Raw genomic sequence first — 21,155 nt, 5'->3', positions numbered from 1 at the left:
ATCTGACGTTTAGCTATGGGCCAGCGTATATGGTGATCGCCCCGCTTCTACTTTCAGTAGAAAAATCGAAAGGTCCAGAGCACCCATTCTATTAAGCTCATCATCGTGTCATTTTTTAGGCTTTGCTAAGCCATTGGAGGAAATGAAGAAGTACTCTTGAGGGACAGGATGATGGAGGTTAAGATGTGGCTGTACCACTTCTTGTTTAGTAATATAAAAATGGTGGTCTACACAGTAGTAGTAGATGTTACATAATAACCCATCAGGACCAAGGTATTTCTAGTTACCTACAGACCACAGAAGTCACTTTTCTACCACCGATCTCCCACATTCTGTACTAGGTATTTGTGTATTTATCTAATTTTCCTTTCCTCTCAGGATTATCGCCAAGACTGCGCCTGGCAGCCATGTTCCCTTTCTTTTCTTTTTTTTTTTTGTCTCCAGGGTTATTGCTGGGGCTCAGTGCTTGCACTACTAACCCACTACTACTGGAGAAGAGAAATGGGGAGAGGAAGGGAAGACAGAGGGGGAGAGAAAGATAAGACACCTGCAGACCTGCTTCATCACTTGTGAAGCGACCCCACTGCAGGTGGGGAGCCAGGGGCTTGAATGGAGATCTTTATGCCAGTCCTTGCACTTTGCACTGTATGCTTAACCTGCTGTGCCACCGACCGACTCCCATATTTTCCCTAAGAGTGAGAAAAACACCTGCAACACCACACACTGAAGCTCTCCCATACCCAAGTAATCTTTTGCATCCATAAGTGTGTAAAATGATGCAAACCCAAACAATTTGGATTCACATACTGCATTTTATTAAGATTGGAATATGGGCCAAGAAAGCTGCTTGAAGCCCTTATTTCTTTACTCAGATATTTCTTTTTCTTTTCTTTTTTTAATTACCAAACATGAACCATATTTCCTATGGGGGGGGGAGGACAGGAAGGAGAAAAAAGGCCTCAACAGATGGGGTTGTCAGTTAGTGAGGGATGAGACCAGCCATCATCCTTTCAAAAATACATTTTCTTCTTGGCTGTGAATTCTACAGTGCAAAGCCAGCCACTGGGATATGGGCTTTCTCTTAATTAAGTCTTAATAGAGCCAAATCACTCCTTTTCCTCTAAAATGTGAAACAAGGACAAGAGGCAAATGCTGTTGAGTTCTCTCCACTACCCACCTCCTAGTACTTCAATTCTAGAACCAGATTCCTGCTGCTCTGTTACTTCTCATCCATCCATCCATCCCACTGATCTATTAAGAAGTGAAATTGTTAGGGTTTCTTTGATACCTGCCACCTGTGTCCTTGAGGGGGGTGTTAAGTTCTCTCCAAATGTCATTATTTTGATTGTATCCTAATCTCCCAAAATCTTTTCCACGAAATTCAACACAAAAGGAGCCTTTAAAACAACCAGAAGATAATGAGTGAAGGTTTCTCCCTCTCCATTCATTTATTCTCATATATATTTTTTTCTCAGAGGCAAGTGGTGCCTTGGAAACAATGCCCAGGGCAGCAGGGCTATGATAATCCTAAGAACTCACAAAATGGGTCTAGGGGATGTCTATACAGGGGCATCCAAACTACTGCTCATGTTCAGTACAAGTTGCTTACTTGGAGGTCAGCACAAAGCCAAGTTTCCCTGGAATTGCTGGATTCAGAGGCATCATACAGGAATCAACCTGTATTTACCTTCAGGTCTGTCAGAGATAAATCCAAACCCAAGTACATGGCCACGAAAGGTGAGATTTTTAAGGTCACTGGCTTCTCTACTTGAGTACAACAGTGAAGTTTGGATTCCTCTTCTGTTACAGAAAAGAGCTTGGCAGGTTTTTATAAGACCTGTGCCACAATCTAAAAATGATTCATTCTGCAAGGCATGATATAGTTCTTACTTTATAAAAATAGTACCACAATTTTTTTAAAATGCACTTCTTTTGAAGGGATCATTTTCCCACACTGTGAGAAAAGTGTTCCACTTAAAACATAACAAGACACGCACCCCCCCAACCCTTTTTCCCATGTCCCCCGCCCAACAAGGCTTGCCACTTTTAGCACACTGGGTGTGGGTGGCAAAAATGCCAGTGCCTCTTAAGGTCAGTGTCTTGGAGGACTTGTAAGGTTAAGTACAGCAGTTTTGAAGAGCAGAGGGTCAGCTATCTTCATCTAGAATCTCTGGATGTTCCTTCCAGAAAGCATCCCCAATGATATCACAGTGCAAAGGTACCGGTCGGGTCCGGGTCCGGGTCACAGTCATTGTTTTTCCTTCCATCTCTACTGGCAGTTTAATCTCTTTTGTCTTGACTTCAACCACCTACAGGAAAATATTGATACTGTTAACCTGTGAAGGGGCTTGAGAGAGAAAGAAGTTATGTGAACAATCTCAGGATTTTTTTTTAGATCTATTTCTAACTAATATTTCAGCATGAATGAATTCCTTTACAATTAAAAATGCTTTTTAAAAAAGTGATGTTGTTGTGATCCAGGAGGTGACACAGTGGATAAAGTGTTGGACTCTAAAGTGTGAGGTCCAGAGTTCAATCCCTGGCAGCACATGTACCAGAGTGATAGATGGTTCTTTCTATCATTCTTCATGAATAAATATATATATATTTTAAAGTGATGTTGTTAACTCTGGGGCCAGGTGCTATCATAATCAGTGAAGCAAACAAGCTATCAAGCTCAAAGAGCCAGGTTCAAGTCCCTGGTCTTGACCTTCAGAGGGGAACCTTCATGATCGGTGAAGCAGACTGCAGGTGTCTCTCCAGCTCTATTTCTCTATCAACATCTTAATTTTTTTTCAAGAATTTTAAGCTTTATTCAGGAAAATTGAGAACACCCCCATGTTGAAGTACATGTAGGCCGAGAGAGAGAAAAAGAAAGAGAGCGAGCCATCTTAATTTTTTTAATGGCCACTAAAAGAAAGGTGACTTTGTCATGTAGGCATCAAGCTTCAGCAATAACCCTTGAGGCAGTCATTTTTTTTTTTTAAGTAATAATGTTAATCTCTGAAAATCTTAGAAAAAGAGGATAGGCCATGCTCTTTGTTAGCAGTACCTATGGAGCAAAGGGTTATTTCTGCCTTTCCACATGTATTAAGGAGTAAGTACCAGGTCTGTGCTAAAGGACAAGTATGTTTTTTAAAATGCTAATCAACAACAAAGCTTAAGTTGCTAGTGGGAAGACTAGCTCTCAAGATGTCCCCTTAACACTTGAAAACATTCATTTCAGAAAACACTTAACACATAAGAAACAGATGTAGAGAACTTGTTATGCCCATGAACTGGTGCAGAGAGAAAATACTGATAGCATTAACAATTCAGGTAAATGTATGTACTTATTTCAGAATATTAAGGAAGGATGTCTGGGGAATTTCATGAAAGTTCTGTGAGAGAACACTCCTACACAGTATCTCCTAATGTTCCATTACAGCTTCCAGGAAATATGTAGACCATTTATAATGTTAACCAATATGGGAGCATCTTTTAAATGTTCTATGAATGCAAAATCCTCATAGTGCATTTTTTAAAAAAGTGTTTTTAGTTTAGGGACTACTATGACACACACACACACACACACAAAACAAATGACTAATTCTAAAAAGTCTTATTACAAAAGGGGGGTTCTGATCACAAAGGAGACTGACAAAGAAACTGATAAAATAAGCATCCAAAACAATTGTCAATAGCATCTCACTGTGGAAGAACCTAACACATGCTGGCAACTAGTCATACATGTATGCGTGTGCTGGAAGCACAGAGCTCAGAGGGGCCCAGGCTCTGTTCTATAGACATAAAGGCATCACCTTTTTTTCTTTCTAATTTTTTTATATTTATTTATTTTCTCTTTTGTTGCCCTTGTTTTTTTATTGTTGTTGTAGTTATTACTGTTGTTATTGATGTTGTCATTGTTAGATAGGACAGAGAGAAATGGAGAGAGATGGGGAAGACAGAGATGGGGAGAGAAAGATAAGACACCTGCAGACCTGCTTCACCACTTGTGAAGTGACTACCCTGCAGTTGGGGAGCCAGGGGCTCAAACTGGGATCCTTAAGTCCTTGCACTTTGCGCCATGTGTGCTTAACCTGCTGTGCTACTGCCCAACTCCCAGGCATTACCTTTTGCCATATCAACACAGTGCCTTTCCTGTTCATCAGTGGCTCATTATTGTAGTTGACATTGAATTCAGAAAATAAAATCTCATTCTTGTCTGCTGCAAGAGTTCCCTGAGGAAATAAAAACAGACATCAGCTTCCAGGGATACAGTTAATGGTAGAGAACATGCCTCCAGGTATGAGGCCCTTAGTTTCATCCCTGGCACTAACCAATCAACAACAACCACAACAATGAGTGGTGAAGCAGAATTGTGTCTCTCTTCCTATCTCCGTCTCAATTTATGTCACTATCCAATAATAAACAAATAATACTTTAAACACATCTCATTTCAGGGCTAACCTTTCTACACTTGAGCAGCAGTGTCATCTCTGCTTAAGTAATAAAAATAAGCATTAGTGACTTATTTATTTATTTATTTATATTTCCAGAGCACTGCTCAGCTCTGGCTTATATTGGTACTAGGAATTGAATCTGGGGCCTTTGGGGCCTTAGGCATGAAAGTTTATTTGCATGATTATTAATGCTATCTCCCCAGGCCTTTATCAGTTATTTATAATGTGTTTTGTACTGTCATGTTTTATAGGGATGAAGTCACTTAAATCTCACCACAGACCTATATGATGCAGGAGCTCTTATTTTCCACATTTTACCTGTGGGAAACTAAGGTAGAGAGGATAAAATTATATATATATATATATATATAATGATCTGAGTATGATTACTGACTCCTAGGGTCCAAATTTTCTTTCATTTATATAATTAGCTTATTTCATTATCTCCCCCCCCCCCCCCCCCCCGGCCCCAGAGCACTGTTCAGCTCTGGCTTATTGTGCTATTGAGGATTAAACCTGGGACCTCAGAACCTCAGGCATTAGACTGTTTTTGCATACCCACCGTGCTGTCTACCCCACACAGAGGTTATGAAACATAGAAAGCACAGGTGACCCCTCAGAGAATGGCAATGAGGCAAGAGGCCTCATTGGGACTGACAGAACAGAATAGATAGTATCCTGTCTACAGAGGCAGCTAATGACAACACATTTTCAGCTTGGCCTCCTCATGTGGTCATCAGAGTCAGTGAGGGCACTGAGAGCACTAAGGTTCAGAAGTAGTCTGACAGCAAGTAGGCAGCATTGCGTATGACCTGTATATCTTTTTCAGAATGCAAAATGTCAAGGGACAGTATCCAGCAATCTCAGAGAAGTATTAACCACCACAAGATATCCATACCTGTAATCTCTCTTGGGCTTGTGCTGGGGTCAGGCCAGATTGCTGCACCAGTGCCCAGAACACAGTATTATAAAGGTTATTGATGTGACCTGTAGGGAGAACAGAAGAATGCTATTTATTCAGAATCTTCAGCATTCACACTTCCAAGAACACAAGAGCCCCCCACCAAGAGATCTCAGAGACTTGTAATGATCTACCCACAGCCACAAAAGTGTGTGTGTGTGTGTGTGTGTGTGTGTGTGTGTGTGTGTGTGTTGGGGGTTGGCTAGAAAAGTAGAAACAAACTATTTTCTTAAGTTTTATCCTTCTATGCTTTACACAAGTCTGTTAGCTTATACATTAAGGTTAGGGATATACTCAAAGTAATTTTCTTTTCATTATTTCCATATTTCCCCCCAAATTCTGGCAAAAATCAAGATATAGCATATAAAATTTCACAATGTCTCAGTCATTTTAAGCCTAGGGTCACAAGTGGCAATGTAGAACCAGTATTGCCAGGTCTTCTTATTTTATTTTCAAACTGATGGTTTGATTCTGTTTCGTTTCACTTACAATCAGCTTGCCGCCAGCTGAGGTAGTCCTTTAAGGCCTGATTGCTAGGATATAGCACGACTCTTCCATCAAAGCCTGGGGGGTACAGAAGAGGCTGGTCCTCAAAGTAATCCCGCCAATAAAACACATAGCTAGAGGCGAACTGGGAAGCCACGTGAGTCATAAACTTACTTGTAAATATAATTGAGTGGAGCAAAAAGGGAGAGGGAGAGGGGAGAGAAAACACATGACATTAATTCAATACCGAGGTAGGGTCTATAGGTGCAACAGGGAGATTACAAAAACTGTCCTCATGCAAGTCAAGAGATAAAATGAGTTTTCCAAGAAAAACCAAGTCTTACCATGTAGTTTACTGATACCACATTTTTTTTCCTGTTAGGCTATGATAAGAATTTATAGTTCAAGAGAAATTTTTTTTAAATCTTAGGAAAAGGTTTTTAAAAGCATACCTATCCATTATATGACTTATTTCCTGTGGGTTTCAAAATACTGTCAAACCAAATACCTGATTTATCTATTTTACAATGAGTCCCCTTAATTAAAAATATAAGCAGGGAAGTCAGGTGGTAGCACAGTGGGATAAGTGCACATGGTGCTGAGTGCAAGAACCGGCTTAAGGATCCTGGTTCGAGCCCCCAGCTCCCCACCTGCAGGGGAGTCGCTTCACAAGTGGTAAAGCAGGTCTGCAGGTGTCTATCTTTCCTATTTCTGTCTTCCCCATCTCTCTCCATTTCTCTCTATCCTAACTTAACAATGATGACATCAACAACAATAACTACAACAATAAAAAATATAAACAATATTAAAGATATGTATTACTGACTAAAGCCAACCTATGAGGTATGCAGATTATATTCTGTTGTCTTGCTCACATGATGTGGAGTAGAAGGGGAAGAATCAGACAGAGGTATATGGATTGATCAAACATCAAATGGCACTACAACAGTCTAAACAGGAAACAGACATACAGCGGTTGCAAAGACTCAACACACTGTATATATAGCAAGTAAAACTGCCATTAAAATAAACAGAAATCAGATGCTGGCACAAAAATATTCTGAAGGAGTATGGAATTACCTGGCTCTTCTTTTAAACCAATTGCTTTTCCGCTTAAACACAAAGCTGTACTCATCACTCTGTCCATATGCAATCACAATATCCTCCAGCTCATCCATTACAGTCTGGGCACATTTGGTCATTAGGTGGAGAGCACGGCTGTCATTAGGTTTTGCAAAGTTGTGTTTCTCAGCAAACCTTCACAGGAGATAAGTTGGAAAAGAATAGAGGAGGGCTTATTAACACCACAGAGCAAAAATATTGTTCAAAAAGGAAGATAGGACAAACAGTGCTGAGTTCAAGCATTTAATAGCCGCACACACTCTAGATTTTAAAAAAAGAAAAGAAAAAGAAAACATTTTTATATTACTTTTGAGAAACCAGAGCATAGGTTGACACCAGCATACATGTGGTGCCAGGTATTAATCCTCCTGCATGCTGAGTGAGCCACCTCTGTGGCAATAAGTGCTCTAGTTTTTTATTGCTCTGAGGAAAAATGACACCATTGCTAAGCCCTCGGTTCCCTTTTCTGTAGAATGGGGATTGAGTGTGTACTTCATAGGACTACTTGGAAGATCAGGGGAACAGAACAGGTGTAATTACGATGAAAAATTTGTAAGCATTCAATAAATGTTAGTTTTAAAAAGTTACTGTTAAAAGTTGTAATTTTTAAAAAGAAAAGAAAAACCCCATATTTCTATTACATATATTTTCTGTTTTTTCCTTCCTGAATCCCGCCCATAAGGACAGTTGTCATGATGAAACAAGAACTGTAAGTGTTCCCTGCTGCAAGGTAGAAACAGGTCTGTTAATAGTCCTCCAAAGGTAGCTTAATAAAATAGGTGGGCCACTGGCTGAAAACCTGGGAGTGACTCTTTCTACCTGGTTTTGGCTAACAGGTCTCTGCTCTGCAGGCGAGCAACCTGCCCCATTAACACCCTGAACTAGCTCAATCGCTTCCCGCCAGGTTCCACCAGCACCTGGGGGCGAAGCACGACTGTAGGCGCTCATTGGCTGCCGCGTTACCGCGGTAACCAGGAGCTGCGCCTGCAACGTAGACACCCAGTTCCCGGAAGCGTAGGAGCGGCACGCGGCCCCGACCAACTAGCTCACCGGTGGAAGTTCCTGCCGTCCAGCCGCACCACCACCCAGCAGTGGGGTAAACAGGTGTCGTCAGCCTCGAAATCCCGAACGTATTCGAATTTGCTCTTGGCCATGGCTGCCCCTAGCTGCAAGCAGCGGCTCAGGGTGATGCAAGTGGTGGCCAGACCTATTCGCAGGGTATGAGCGGGCCACATATTTCCGCCGAAGGGAAAGTCTTGGAATGCTCCGCCCCGGAAGTTCCATTGCGGGGCCGCTCTAGCCCCAGTGGAGGTGGGCATCTCTTTGGTCTCTCCTGGCCGTTCTGAATCCACTTCAGGAAGCGGTAGGAAGTAAAGGCTCCCCCTCAATGGCCTCGCTCTTGCAGTTTTGCAGGTCGTTTTTGCTGAAAAAAAAAAAAATCCTTTCTTTGGGGGAGAGTAGAGGTCCTGGAAAAGGATGACAGAGGACCTAGTGGGGGTTGTTTTGTTATGTGGAAAGCTGAGAAATGTTATACATGTAAAAACGATTTTATTTACTGTCAAATGTAAAGCATTAATCCCCCAATAAAGGAAAGAAAAAAAAAAAGAAAAACAATTCCTTTAATTAACAAGATGGAAGATTTATTTTTCAAATATCATTTTTTGTTGTGGAAAAAAATTATATGGAAATTAATAAAGTAAACATTTGAAATCTCTCCCCCAGAGGATCCTAGTTGGTTCCTTCCAGGCGCGCACAAATTATCTCTCCCCTGCTTCCCTCTCTTTTCCTTCTTGGGGAGCACACAAAATTGGAACCGTATACCTATACAATAACTATTTTTTTCCCCATTCGCCTGGAGCATTTTCCAGGATTGTCGGAAAACTGCATTGTGTAGTGTGCAAACAGGGCTAGTTGCTAAAGCAATACAGTATAGCCATATGCAAAGATTACAGAGCAGGGATGGTTTCCCCTCCAGCAGGGGAGAGGGGCGTGGATTATTTAGATTAAACATAATGTAGTCTACTGCAACTGTTCACTGACAGGTAGTTGTTAATTTTTCTGGCGTGATAATGGCAATGTGATTATGCAAAAGAATAATCTTATGAGTAACAGGAAGAAAAACATTCAACATTCATTGAAACCTAGCTGTATAGATATATTTTTACCCCCAGTGTTACGAGTTCTGTACTCCAAAAGATACGTTGCAGTTCTAACCATTTACAGATGTGGAAAATGGAGATATTAAGTAACTGAAGTCATAGAGTTAGTAGGTGGTGGAGCAGTTTCTTTGGGGGAGGGAACTAATCACCCTTTTCCTTTTTAGGTTCACAAGCTAAAGATCATAGTCACCAGAGAAACTAGCAGAAAACATATGTGCTTTAATTTTCTAAGCAAAAGTGTTCATAGACTATGAACCACCGTGGGGGCTGGGTGGTGGTACACTAGTTGGAACACACATATTACCATGTGTAAGGAACTAGGCTCAAGCTCCTGGCGCCCACTGCAGGGGGGAAGCTTCATGAGTGGTGAAGCAATGTTGCAAGTGTCTCTTTAATCTTTCCCTATTTCTTCTTCCTCTCTCCATTTCTCTCTGTCCTATCAAATTGCAGACAAATGTGCAAAGGAAAATATAGACAACAGAAGCAATGGATTCATTGTGCAGGCACTGAGCCCCAGCCATAACCTTAGTGGCAGAAGAGAGAGAGAGAGAGAGAGAAAAGAAAGAAAGAGACATGAACCACTTTATGGACATCCCAGTGATGCTGTATAGACTCTAGAAAGGAGGCGATCAATTTCAGAATAAAAAAAAAAATGGACACAAAGGACTCTGCAGTTTAAAGAAAAAGGCAAATTGCAAGGTTCACTTGAACTAGCAGGTTTTTGACAGCTTAATCTGGGGTGATAAGACTATAAGGCTGTCTCCTACCTCTAGCACAATCAGTGACTTACTGTTTTAAGGGAGGTAGGTATTCAGGTGAAACATTCTGCATGCAGTTTAGATACGTTGTTTGATAGCCAGTACCAAAAGTTCCCATCCAGGCACTTAACTCTATAGAACTGCTTTAGTCACTCCTGCCTATCACCCACTTCTCTTGGTTTTTATTCCCTGGCTTTACAATAGTTCCTGTTTTCCTCAATCATTTAAAACCTCACTGAATCCTAGAGTTATAGAGGCACCTGGCTCATCCCATTGCTTAAATTCCAAATGTAGTTTATTTATATGCAGCTGAAATTGTGACCCCAATGAGACAAGGCCATGTGACATGGTCCTCGAGGGGGTAAGGTGACCTGAAGTTGATAAACTGGATTAAATAGTGATAAATCTTCGAATGCTGTGTGTAAGACTTTTTATTGCAAGACAGTGTTAGAAACACACACCTCCACCTGCCATCCCATATTTCTACTTGCCCTTTATTTTCAAGATGAACTAAGCTTCAGACCTGTTATAAGGAAAAAAATCATCACCATCTGGAAGGATCTGGTTGCTTCAAGATCCCATCCTTTGTATCCTCAAACTCAGCTCTTGTTTTAGACTGAAGCAGAGAGAAAAATGAGAGAAACCACAGCACAGAAGCTTCCACCAGTGTAGTGGAGGCTGGGGTCAAACAAATATCAAGGTAGCACACTATTCAGATGAGCTATTTCCCTTTTTTTTTTTTTTTGGTGCCTTCAAGGTTATTGCTGGATCTCAGTGTCTGCACCACAAATCCACTGCTACTAGAAGCTATTTTTTCTCTTTTGTTGCCCTTGTTTATGTTGTTACTGTTGTTGCTGTCGTTGTTCTTGGATAGGAAAGAGAGAAATTGAGAGAGGAGGGGGAGACAGAGGGGAAGAGAAAGATAGACACCTGCAGACTTGCTTCACCGCTTGTAAAGCGACCCCCCCCTCAGGTGGGGAGCGGGGAGCTCCAACTGAGATCCTTAAGCCTGTCCTTGTGGTTTGCGCCATGTGCGCTTAAACCCTGTGCTACCGCCCACCCCACCCCACCCCGGCTTTTTAAAAATTACCTTTTAATTTTATTGGATAGATAAACGACCAGAAATCAAGAGGAAAGGGGGTGGTAGAGGGACAGAGAGACACCTGTAATACTACTTCACCACTTGCAAAGCTTTCCCCCTGCCGGTGGGGACCAGGGGCTTGAATCTGGGTCCTTGTAACATGTGTGCTCAACCAGGTGTACCACCACCTGGCCCCAGCTTTTTTTTTTTTTTTCTAAGAAATAGATATGGCTTAGAGCTAGGTGGTGGCGCACCTGGTTAAGCGCACACATTACAGTGTGCAAGGACCTAAGTTTGAGCCCCTGGTCCCCACCTGCAGGGGGAAAGCTTTGCAAGTGGTGAAGCAGGCATGCAGGTGTCTGTCTCTCCTTCTCTATCACCCCCTTTCCTCTCAATTTCTGGTGGCTGTCTCTATCCAATAAAGATAAATAAAGATAACAACCACAACAAAAAAAGAAACAGATATGGTTTAACAAAGACTTTCATAGCAGAGGAACCAGATTTCCCTATAAAACACTTTCTCTTTGTTTTCCCCAGTAGAACATATATGAATGAGACTTTGCTCCCTTGCTCTTGCTTAGGCTAGTCCCAAGTAAATCAAGCACAGGCGCCACTATGTTTGATTTTAATTGTGTGCTGGATGCTGTGCACAAGCCCAAGATGGACCCTGGTTACATGGTGTAGTTGATGAGGATACTTTATTGTAGTCTCCCTCAGCTTTTAGGGCTAGGAGATATCATTACCCATCATTGGTCCCATGAGAAGAATCTCAGAGGTTAGGAAGGGAGTCAAGAGCTGGGAGCTGCCTTTGACCTCACTAGGCAACACTCTTCTCCTGAAAAGAGTTTAGAGACAGAAAGGGCTTTGGGGAGTCAGGATGCTGCTGAAGATGACCTGAAGACAATTTTGCAATGCTAAAGCAGGAAAGTTCTTCCCACTGTCAGGTCAAAACTAATTATACATGGTGGCTTACAACTCTTCCCAGTCCACAACAGGAACTGGACATTAGAAAGGAGTGGTAGTGGTATGGGGCTAGTGCAGAGTCTCAGAACCATACCACATCACCCAGACCCATTCCAGTGTGTTGGAATGGGAACAACAGGGTTGGCCTGGCTCAGGATGGGGAGGGGAGCACAAATACTGTATTGCTTTGGAAACTCAATGAGCTGCTGAGAGTACAAAGGCCCTTGCTAGATGATTGGGGGGGGGGGGGGGTATTGTTGCTTCATGGATACATGGATACAGAATTTCAGTGCTGCAAGATGAAAAGGGTTGTGGAAAACGATTGCATGACAGTGTGAGTATACTCTGCATTGAAATGTGTTTGAACTGGTCACTTAAAAAATAGTTAATGTGGGACAAAATGGGTACAACTAAAGGTGATTATGCTTAGTGAAGGGGGTAAAAGACAACTGAAAAAAGACAACTGTTATTTCACTAGTATGTGGGATTTAGGTACTAGAAACACAAAAACTTTTTTTTAATAATTTATTTCTTTATTGGGGAATTAATGTTTTACATTCAACAGTAAATACAATAGTTTGTACATGCATAACATTCCCCAGATTCCCATTTAACAATACAACCCCCACTATGTCATTCATCATCTTTCATGGACCTGTATTCTCCCCACCCACCCACCCACCCACCCCAGCACAAAAACTTTTTTTCTTCGCTACCATGGTTATCATTGGGGCTCGGTGCCTGCACTACGAATTCACTGCTCCTGGAGGCCATTTTTTCCCTGTTTTTACTGGATAGGACAAAGAGAAATTGAGAGAGGAGGGGAAAATAGGGAGAGAGAAAGACAAGACACCTGCAGACCTGCTTCACTGCTTGTGAAGTGACACCCTGCAGGTGGGGAGCCGGGAGTTGGAACTGGGAACCTTATGTTTCGTACATACTGTGTGCCTATGTGTGTTTAACAGGATGTGCTACTGCCAGCCTCCCCACCCCCAACATGAATTTAAAAAATGAAAAAGAAGGAGCCAAAGTATCTCTAAGACTTGGTGGGAACTATAGTGGATGGGGCTGGGAAACATGGAAAAAGAGAGTGGGTGTGGTGTGGAATTATACCCATCTAATCTTATAATCTAGTGAACACTTAGTAAATAGTAAAGTTATATTTAAAAAATATCAAGTGGTTCAGATGGCAGATTTAATGGCATGTGTATTTTACAATTAAAATATTTAGCAGATAACTGATATTTATGATCTAGCTGTATACTGACCCTTTTTTAAATTCTGTTACTCAGAAGATCACTTACTGGAGCTGACAGAAAGAAAAGTAACTAATTGCCTTTGGATGGAAGTCATATTTTAGTTTCTCTTCCCTTATGCTGACTCATTTCATTTGCACTAAGAGCTGCATTATGTAAACAAAATTCAGGGTTGAAGTGGGTTAGAAGGAGAAGTAATTTGTCTCCAAAGTCTCCTTTCCCCCTGAAGCACTCTAATCAAATTTCTGGCTGGGACTAATGTATATGCTTCCAGGAATGGATGGTCTAGTTCTGTCATGGTTATGAAGCAGACTAAAGCATTAGGATGTATGAAGATGTACATGTGTATAAAATTTAAAATTATCATTGTAAAATAAATTATTGATTACAGGGTCTGGGAATTCCTCTAATGTCTATTTTTGAGATCAATGAATTGTGTCTGGATGGGCAGATTGAATAAATTACCCATCCTTTCTCTACTTAGCAGAGAAGTTCCAGAAGTCATGAGGATGTGGTCTCTGGAGGACTTGGCAAAGAGATTAGAATAGCAAAGGGAAATTCGATGGATGTTTCCTAAACCATTTGACCTTGTTCCACTTAATCCTTTGAATAGGTCCATTCATTGAACAAATATTTTAATTTCCCACTATGTGCCATGTAACAGACCATACAGTCATGGTGTCTACACAGTCATGGTGTCTACATGGAAATCATGGTCAGCCGAGGAAGACAGACATTAGTCAAAGAGTTTAGCAAGTAACTCTTGGACCTCAGTTGAATTTGTGAGATAGGTTGGAAGCCCTTTCCTAATTGGGTGGGCCTGGGATAGTTCATGAAGTTTTTCCCCAAGGAAGCAGCACTTGAGACCTGAATGAGTCAAAAGACATCTTGCTTCTCATTTTCCCAAAATCATTGAGTTTTAAATGAACATCATGCCAAAACACTTTGCTTGCATAAAATTGTGGAGACGTAGCCACAGCAATGTGAGTTTTCATGGATCAGTCAGTTAACATTTACTGGGCACTTTCAGTGTGCAAGGTCACAATGGGCTAGGTACTGTCTGGGAGGGTATAAATAATAATGATGGTGATAGTAATACCTTTCAGGTGTGAGATTAGGGGGCCAGGTGGCAGTGCATCCAGTTGAGCACACACAATACCATGTGGAAGGACCCGGGTTCAAAGCCCCACTCCCCACCTTCAGATGAAGCAGTGCTGCAGGTGTCTGTCTTTCTCTTTCCTTCTCTACCTCCCCTCCCCCTCTCAATTTCTGGCTTATCAAGTAAAGTAGAATAAAATGGCCACCAGGATTCATAGTGCTGGCACCAAACCCCAGTGATAACCCTAGCAGCAGTAATAAAAAGTTTACAAACCATGTTTTCATATATCATTTTTATTGAGTCTGTGTGGGAGGTAGCACAACAATTCTGCCAACCTCTTGAGAAAAGGAGAAAAGCAAAATTTTAGGGAGCTAATTAAGTGATTTTTACAATATTCTTTGGATTTTAGAACTAAGATTATATCCCAGTCCTTCTGGTGTCAAATCTAGAATCTTCTCTACCACTTTGCCTCTCCAGTGGTGACTGATGTTATTGCTTTTGAATGGCCAACCCAAATCCTTTCTCCACCCTCAGATCATGTGGGTCATGTGAGGATGCCCCTATCTCACGTTTGTTCCAAAGTGAGCACAAGAACAAGATCACAGTAGGTTCACTATGAATTAGAAAAGTCTTCTTTTAGTGCCGGGTGGTGGCACACCTGGTTGAGTGCACATGTTACAATGTGCAAGGACCCTGGTTCAAGTCCCCGGTCCCCACCTGCAAGGGGAAAGCTTCTCAAGCGCTGAGGCAGTGCTGCAGGTCTCTCTCTCTCTTTCTCTCTCTCTCTCTCTTGCATGTCTCTATCTTCCCTTCCCTCTTGACTTCCTTCTGTCTCTTATCTAATAATAAGTAATATATATGTAATTCATACATGCTATATATCGAGAGGAGGGAAGGAGAGAAAGGAAGAGAGGGATGGAAGGAAGGAGGGAGGGAGAGTTCTTGGCCTGCTTGCTACTGGGTCATCATAGAGATTGACGCCTAACATGGGCCACCATGTTACCATAGAACCTGAGCCCACCATGAACTGGATGGTATTTGATCCAGCAAGCCACAAAATCAGGCATGCACAGCAGTTTTTCACCATCAAATGGAAGTGGCTTATATGTGACTAGGCTCAATCGGATCTTAAAGGTACAAGTGAGTTCCATGAAAAAATGGGTTAAAGGGTTAGGTGGTGGCACATCTGGTTAAGCGCACATAGTATGAAGCACAAGGACCCTCAAATATCCAGATTCGAACCCCTGCTCCCCACCTGTGCGAAGGAATCTTCACAAGCGGTAAAGCAGGTCTTCAGGTGTCTCTCTTGTGCCTCTCTCAATTTCTCTGTCCTGTTTGATAAAATGGAAAAATGACCACCAGGAGTGGTGGATTTGTAGTGTTGGCACTGAGCCCCAGCAATAATCCTAGAGGGAAAAAAAACACCTATATTTCACCAAACACAAAAGTAAATTCCAAATGTATCAAGGACTTGAATGTTAGACCAGAAACAATCAAATACTTAGAGGAAAATACTGAAAGAACTCTTTTTCCATCTAAATTTTAAAGGAATCTTCAATAATACAGATTCAATTACAAAGAAAACTAAAACAAAAGTAAGCCAACGGGACTACATCACATTAAAAAGCTTCTGCACAGCAAAAGAAAACACCACCCAAATAAAGAGCCCTCCCATAGAATGGGAGATCTTTACATGCCATACATCAAACAAGAGGCTAATAACCAAAATATATAAGGAGCTCACCAAAATCAGCAACAAGAAAACAAATGACCCCATCCAAAAATCAGGAGAGGATATGAACAGAATATTCTCCATAGGAGAGATCCAAAAGGCCAATAAGCATATGAAAAAATATTCCAAGTCATTGATAGAGAAATGCAAATAAAGACAACAATGAGATACCACTTCATTCCTGTGTGAGAATGTCATACATCAGAAAAGGTAGCAGCAACCAATGCTGGAGAGGGTGTGGGGACAAAGGAACCCTCCTGTACTGCTGGTGGGAATGTATATTGGTCCAACTTCTGTGGAGAACAGCCTGGAGAACTCCCAGAAGGCTAGAAGTGGACCTGCCCTATGATCCTGCGATTCCTCTCCTGGAGATATATCCCAAGGAACCAAACTTACCCATCCAAAAAGACTTGTGTATACTTATGTTCATAGTAGCACAGTTTGTAATAGACAAAACCTGCATGCAACCCAGGTGTCCAATGACAGATGAGTGGCTAAGTTGTGGTCTATATACAATTGAATACTACTCAGCTATTAAAAATGGTGATTCACCTTCACCCCATCTTGAATGGAGCATGAAGAATCATCTTAAGTGAGACAAATCAGAAAGAGAAGGATGAATATGGGATGATCTCACTCATAGACAGAAGTTGAAAAACAAGACCAGAAGGGAAGACACTAAGCAGAACTTGGATTGGAGTTGATGTATTGCACCAAAGTAAAAGACTCAGGGGAGGGGAGGGGTGAGGAGGAAGGGTTCAGGTCCTGGACCATGATGGCAGAGGAGGATCTAGTTGGGGTTGAATTGTCATGTGGAAAACTAAGAAATGTTATGCATGTATAAACGATTGTATTTTACTGTTGACTGTAAACCATTAATCCTCCAATAAAGAAAAATTTTAAAATGGGTTAAATGTGCTGGGTTGCCCCTCCTACATGACTTTCTCTTTCCCAGTCCATACCTGTGGTCTCATGGAGAGCTCCCCAGGACTGGTTGAGAGAAGAGAATTCTTGGGACTGGTTTACAGATGGGTCTACATGATATGTAGATACTACCCGAAACTGGAATACCTAGAGTAGCACAGCCCCTCTCTGAGACATTCCTCCTAGTGGGCAGAAATCTGAGTAATGACCATCTAAGTAATGTCACTTTGCTTGTTAGGAGAAATAGCCAGACATGTCATCAAACATGACTTGTGGCCAATGCTTTGGCTAGATGGTCAGGCACTTAGGAATATGACTGAAAAACTGGTGACAAGGACATTTGGGAAAGAAGTGGGTGATGTACTTCTCACAATGGTTAGGAATTATGAAAATATTTGGTTACACCAAAGATTTATTTTTAATTTGTAATTGCCCCCCAGGGTTATGACTGGGGTTCAATGCATGTAGCATGAATCCACTGCTCCCAGTGACTTTTTAAAAGAGAAATTGAGAGAGGATAAAAGAGAGAAATATAAACAGAGAAAGGGAAAAAGAGACAGACCCCGACCTGTAGCACTGGTACACTGCTCATAAGGCTTTCCCCTTGCAGGTGGGGGCCAGGAGCCTAACCACAGGTCCTTGCTCATGGTAATGTATGTGCTCTACCAGGTGCAAAAGATCCTCTACTCAGCAGATGATAATAGGATGAGCCATTCTATGAATACTAATTAGCCTCTTTGCAGTTAGCCTAGTCATCACCCAACAAGGTCATGAGCAATACGGTTGTGTGGACAGAGATTATGGAGGGGTGGTGTGGGCTTTAACTCCCCAAGGCACCAACTTAGCTATGGCCACTGCTGAATGCCCCACCTACCAGCAGCAGAGGACAACCCTGAACTCTCAAAATTACACTGGGCCACTTTCATCCTGAAGACAGCATACTTTGTTCTTACTGGAATGGTCACTCTACAGTTTTCCTTCTCTGTGAGTAATGCTGCTGCCACAATACCATCCATGAACTTACAGAATTCCTTTGCCACTGCCACGATATGCCACACAATATTGCTTCTAATCAAGTAACAACATCACAGAAAAATAAATCCAGTGATGGGTCCATGCTTATGTAATTCACTGCTCTTACCACATTCCCCATTATCCTGGAGCAGCTGGATTGACAGAATATTGAAATGGTCTGTTGAAGATTCAGTTACAGTGTTAGGTAAGGACAATGACATGGAAGATTGGGACAAGATTTTTTAGGACACTACATATATTCTAAATATATACATATGGTATATATATCAGCAGCATACAATATATGAGGCTCTTCTTCCCAGAGCCAGGATTCACTCCAAGGGTGGACATGGGAGTGGCACCACTCACTACTGATCTGATGACCCACTAGCAAAACTTCCAGCTCCACTTTTTAGCAAAACATCCTGTTCCCATGGCCTTATGCTCTGCTGGCCTAGAGTTCTTCAAAGGGAAGAACGCATCCTCCTTGGGACACAACACTGATTCCACTGAACTGGAAGATTGCCACTTAAGACCTATGATATTACTTTGTTACTCTTTTCAGCTTTGTTTACTTTCATGAGAAGGCAGGAAAGGAAATCCGAAAACCACTGTTCTGGCATATGCAATGCCAGGGGTGGTACCTGGGACCCTAAACATGGAAGTCCTGTGCTCTACCTCCAAGATATCTCCCCAGTCCCACTTCAGATTGTGAATACCTTGTACCTTTGAAATCACAGGCAAAGAAAGGAGTTACATTAGCGGCTGAGGTGACTGATCCTGACCCCAAAGAGGAATTTGGCCTGCAACAGCACAGGACAGATAAGGAAGAGTCTGTGTGGGATACAGGAGATCCCTTTGTATGACCATATGACCATTTGAAATTATAACAACCCAATCCAGGGTGGGCGACTAAAGATCTTGATCCTTCAGGAATGAAGAGCTTGGATCATTCACTCTACGAAGAACAACAACCCAACCAAGTACTTGCTGAAGACAAATGGAATATACAGTGGAAGGAGGTAGTTACAAATATCAGGTGATTTCAAAGTAGTTACAGAAATGAAGGCTGCCAAGTCTCATGTAAGCATTCTTTCTTACTCTTCCTTCAATACTCATGTGCGGGTGGTCTCTTGGGGAGCCACCTTGCACACCGAGGGGGAGCATGATCCGCTCAAGAGGTGGAGCTCCCCAGCCCGTGGGAGGGACTCACGCAGAGGGCAGTGGCTTGGAACCACAGCGTCTCCTAGGCGACACCATTGTCGGGCGCTCCGGGCAACGGCCGGAAGAGAACTCCGGAAGAGAGGGCGAGTCAGAGGGGGAAAATGGGCAGCACGTGCAGCAGCCCCCCGCCATTTCTGGTGGTTCGAAGGCGCTGCACGAGGCCAGAGGCGAGGGCGGGAGGAGCCAGAGGGCGCGTCTGTGATTGGTGGGCCCAGAGAGCCTGGGCTCCGGTGATTGGACAAGGAGGCAGCTCTGTGGCCCGCGTAGGGTTCTGGGTAGCAGAGGCCTGGAAAGGGGCTTAACCGAAAGGGGGAGGGGGCAGCTGGCCCACAAACGGCTGAGCTCACAATCCGGGCCGTCACCAGGCCGGACGCCCCCCTCCCCTCCAATGGAGAGAGCCAAGCCAGAGCCGCCGCCGCCACAGTCCCGCCAACAGCCGCGGGCCACCCTGCCACGCCCGCTGCGCCCCGCCCCGCCCCCGCAGCCGCTCGACGGCACCGCCTTTCGGGGGGTGGCAGCCGCCGAGCCTCCCCTGTCGCCTCCTGCCCCGAGCGCGGCGGCCGCCATTGCGACCATGGCCTCGTCGTGCGGGGAGCCCGTGGCCCGGCGGCTGATGCAGGGGAAGGCCGAGCAGGTGCTGCTGCTGCCGTCGGGCCTGGACGAAGGCCCCGCCGCCGCGGCGCCTGCGCAGCCTGTGCGGCTGCTGCCCCTGAGACCCGAGCTGCCGCCGGCGGCCCCCGACGTGCTCCCCGCGCAGCTGCAGGTCAAGGCCGAGCAGCCCGAGCCCGCGCCAGGACCCGCCCCGCCCCCGCCCGGCCGAGCCTCCAGAGCGCCCGCGGTGGACGGAGGGGGCGACCAGGGCAGGACGGAGGCCGGGGAGGCCCTGCGGGACTCGGCGAAAAGCGAGGAAAGCCAGAGCCTGGTGGTTTTCAGAGACGGAGGCATCAAAACGGAGGAGCCGGAGCGATTCCGCGAGGACGGCTCGGCCAATGGCCTGGTCCACGGCGGCGCCAAGGAGGTGCTCCTGGCCCAGCCGGCCGGAGCCTTCGGGCCGCACCCGCAGGACCTCCGGATCCCCCTGACTCTGCACCCGGTGCCGGCCGGGGCCCGCATCCAGTTCCAGGGTCCTCCCCCTTCTGAGCTGATCCGACTGACCAAGGTCCCCTTAACGCCAGTGCCCATTAAAATGCAGTCTCTACTGGAGCCGTCGGTGAAAATCGAAACCAAGGACGTCCCGCTCACCGTGCTGCCCTCAGATGCAGGTACGGGCGCAGGGGGACTCTGGGGCTCCAGCCCCGCGCCCCGAGCTGGCAGGTCAGCGGCCAGAAGCCCGCACAAGGGAAAAGAATTGAAGGAGGCGAAGCTTTGCAGCGCGCCATCTGACCCACTCCCCGTGCAGCACACGAGCACTTCCACCGGGATCCCCAAACACACAGAACCGACCAGGCGGTGGCGCACCTGGTTAAGCACTCACATTACTGTGCTCCAAGGACGCAGGTTCAGGCCCCTGGCCCCCACCAGCAGGGGGGAAGCTTTGCAAGCAGTGAAGCAGGGCTAGGTGTCTCACTGTCTCTCTCCCTTTCTCACCTTCCCCTCCCCTCTCAATATCTCTGCCTCTATCCAATAATAAATAAAAACATCTTTAAAAAATTAAGAAAAAAAGAAAGATCTATTGTAAGGTCCATTAAGCAGTGAAGTTTTGATAAGGCTATATTTTTAAAGAGATATATTCTTCCTAAGTAACAGAAAACCCATCATTCATACAAAATAGCCAACATGTTAGAATATTATATAATCTCAGTATGTTCACATCTATCAAGAAGTAGAAAAGCAGTGCTTAATAAATGGGACTAGCAAGAGCTTGTGCTGAATTTAAAGGTGATTTATCTTGGGTGTTAACATTTTTTCTTTTTTATTAGTGGCTTGATATTGAT

The 21,155-nt window shown here is 43.8% G+C and overlaps 2 protein-coding genes across 4 annotated transcripts in view; one reads left to right on the top strand and one right to left on the bottom strand.

Moving 5' to 3' along the window:
• Positions 1–879: 879 nt before the first annotated feature.
• THG1L (tRNA-histidine guanylyltransferase 1 like) lies at positions 880–8,301 on the bottom strand. Of its 2 annotated transcripts, none has more exons than XM_007535599.3 (6): positions 8,062–8,301; positions 6,970–7,146; positions 5,893–6,062; positions 5,341–5,429; positions 4,113–4,220; positions 880–2,309 (listed from the first exon to the last, which is right to left on the bottom strand). In XM_007535599.3, exons 1-6 carry the CDS (start codon positions 8,244–8,246, stop codon positions 2,148–2,150), a joined length of 891 nt encoding a protein of 296 aa, XP_007535661.1. In that variant the 5' UTR covers positions 8,247–8,301; the 3' UTR covers positions 880–2,147. The 2 variants fall into 2 exon arrangements, with proteins under 2 accessions (XP_007535661.1, XP_016049127.1); XM_016193641.2 differs by having other exon boundaries at positions 5,893–5,967; positions 8,062–8,199.
• Positions 8,302–19,323: 11,022 nt separating this feature from the next.
• The window catches only part of SOX30 (SRY-box transcription factor 30), a 53,858-nt gene continuing 52,026 nt past the window's right edge, over positions 19,324–21,155 (top strand). Inside the window, exon 1 of one of the 2 annotated variants that reach the window (XR_009551608.1) lies at positions 19,324–20,483. Coding sequence is in view for 1 of the 2 variants with exons in the window: in XM_007535598.3 (XP_007535660.1) it covers positions 19,610–20,483 (874 nt within the window). In the remaining variant the exon portion in view is untranslated. The remainder of the gene's footprint in view (positions 20,484–21,155) is intronic. The other variant, XM_007535598.3, reaches the window with a different exon arrangement.

This window comes from Erinaceus europaeus, chromosome 9 (genome assembly GCF_950295315.1).
Source record: "Erinaceus europaeus chromosome 9, mEriEur2.1, whole genome shotgun sequence".
In the NCBI taxonomy this organism is placed as follows: domain Eukaryota; kingdom Metazoa; phylum Chordata; class Mammalia; order Eulipotyphla; family Erinaceidae; genus Erinaceus; species Erinaceus europaeus.
This window is presented reverse-complemented; position numbering and strand designations above follow the sequence as displayed.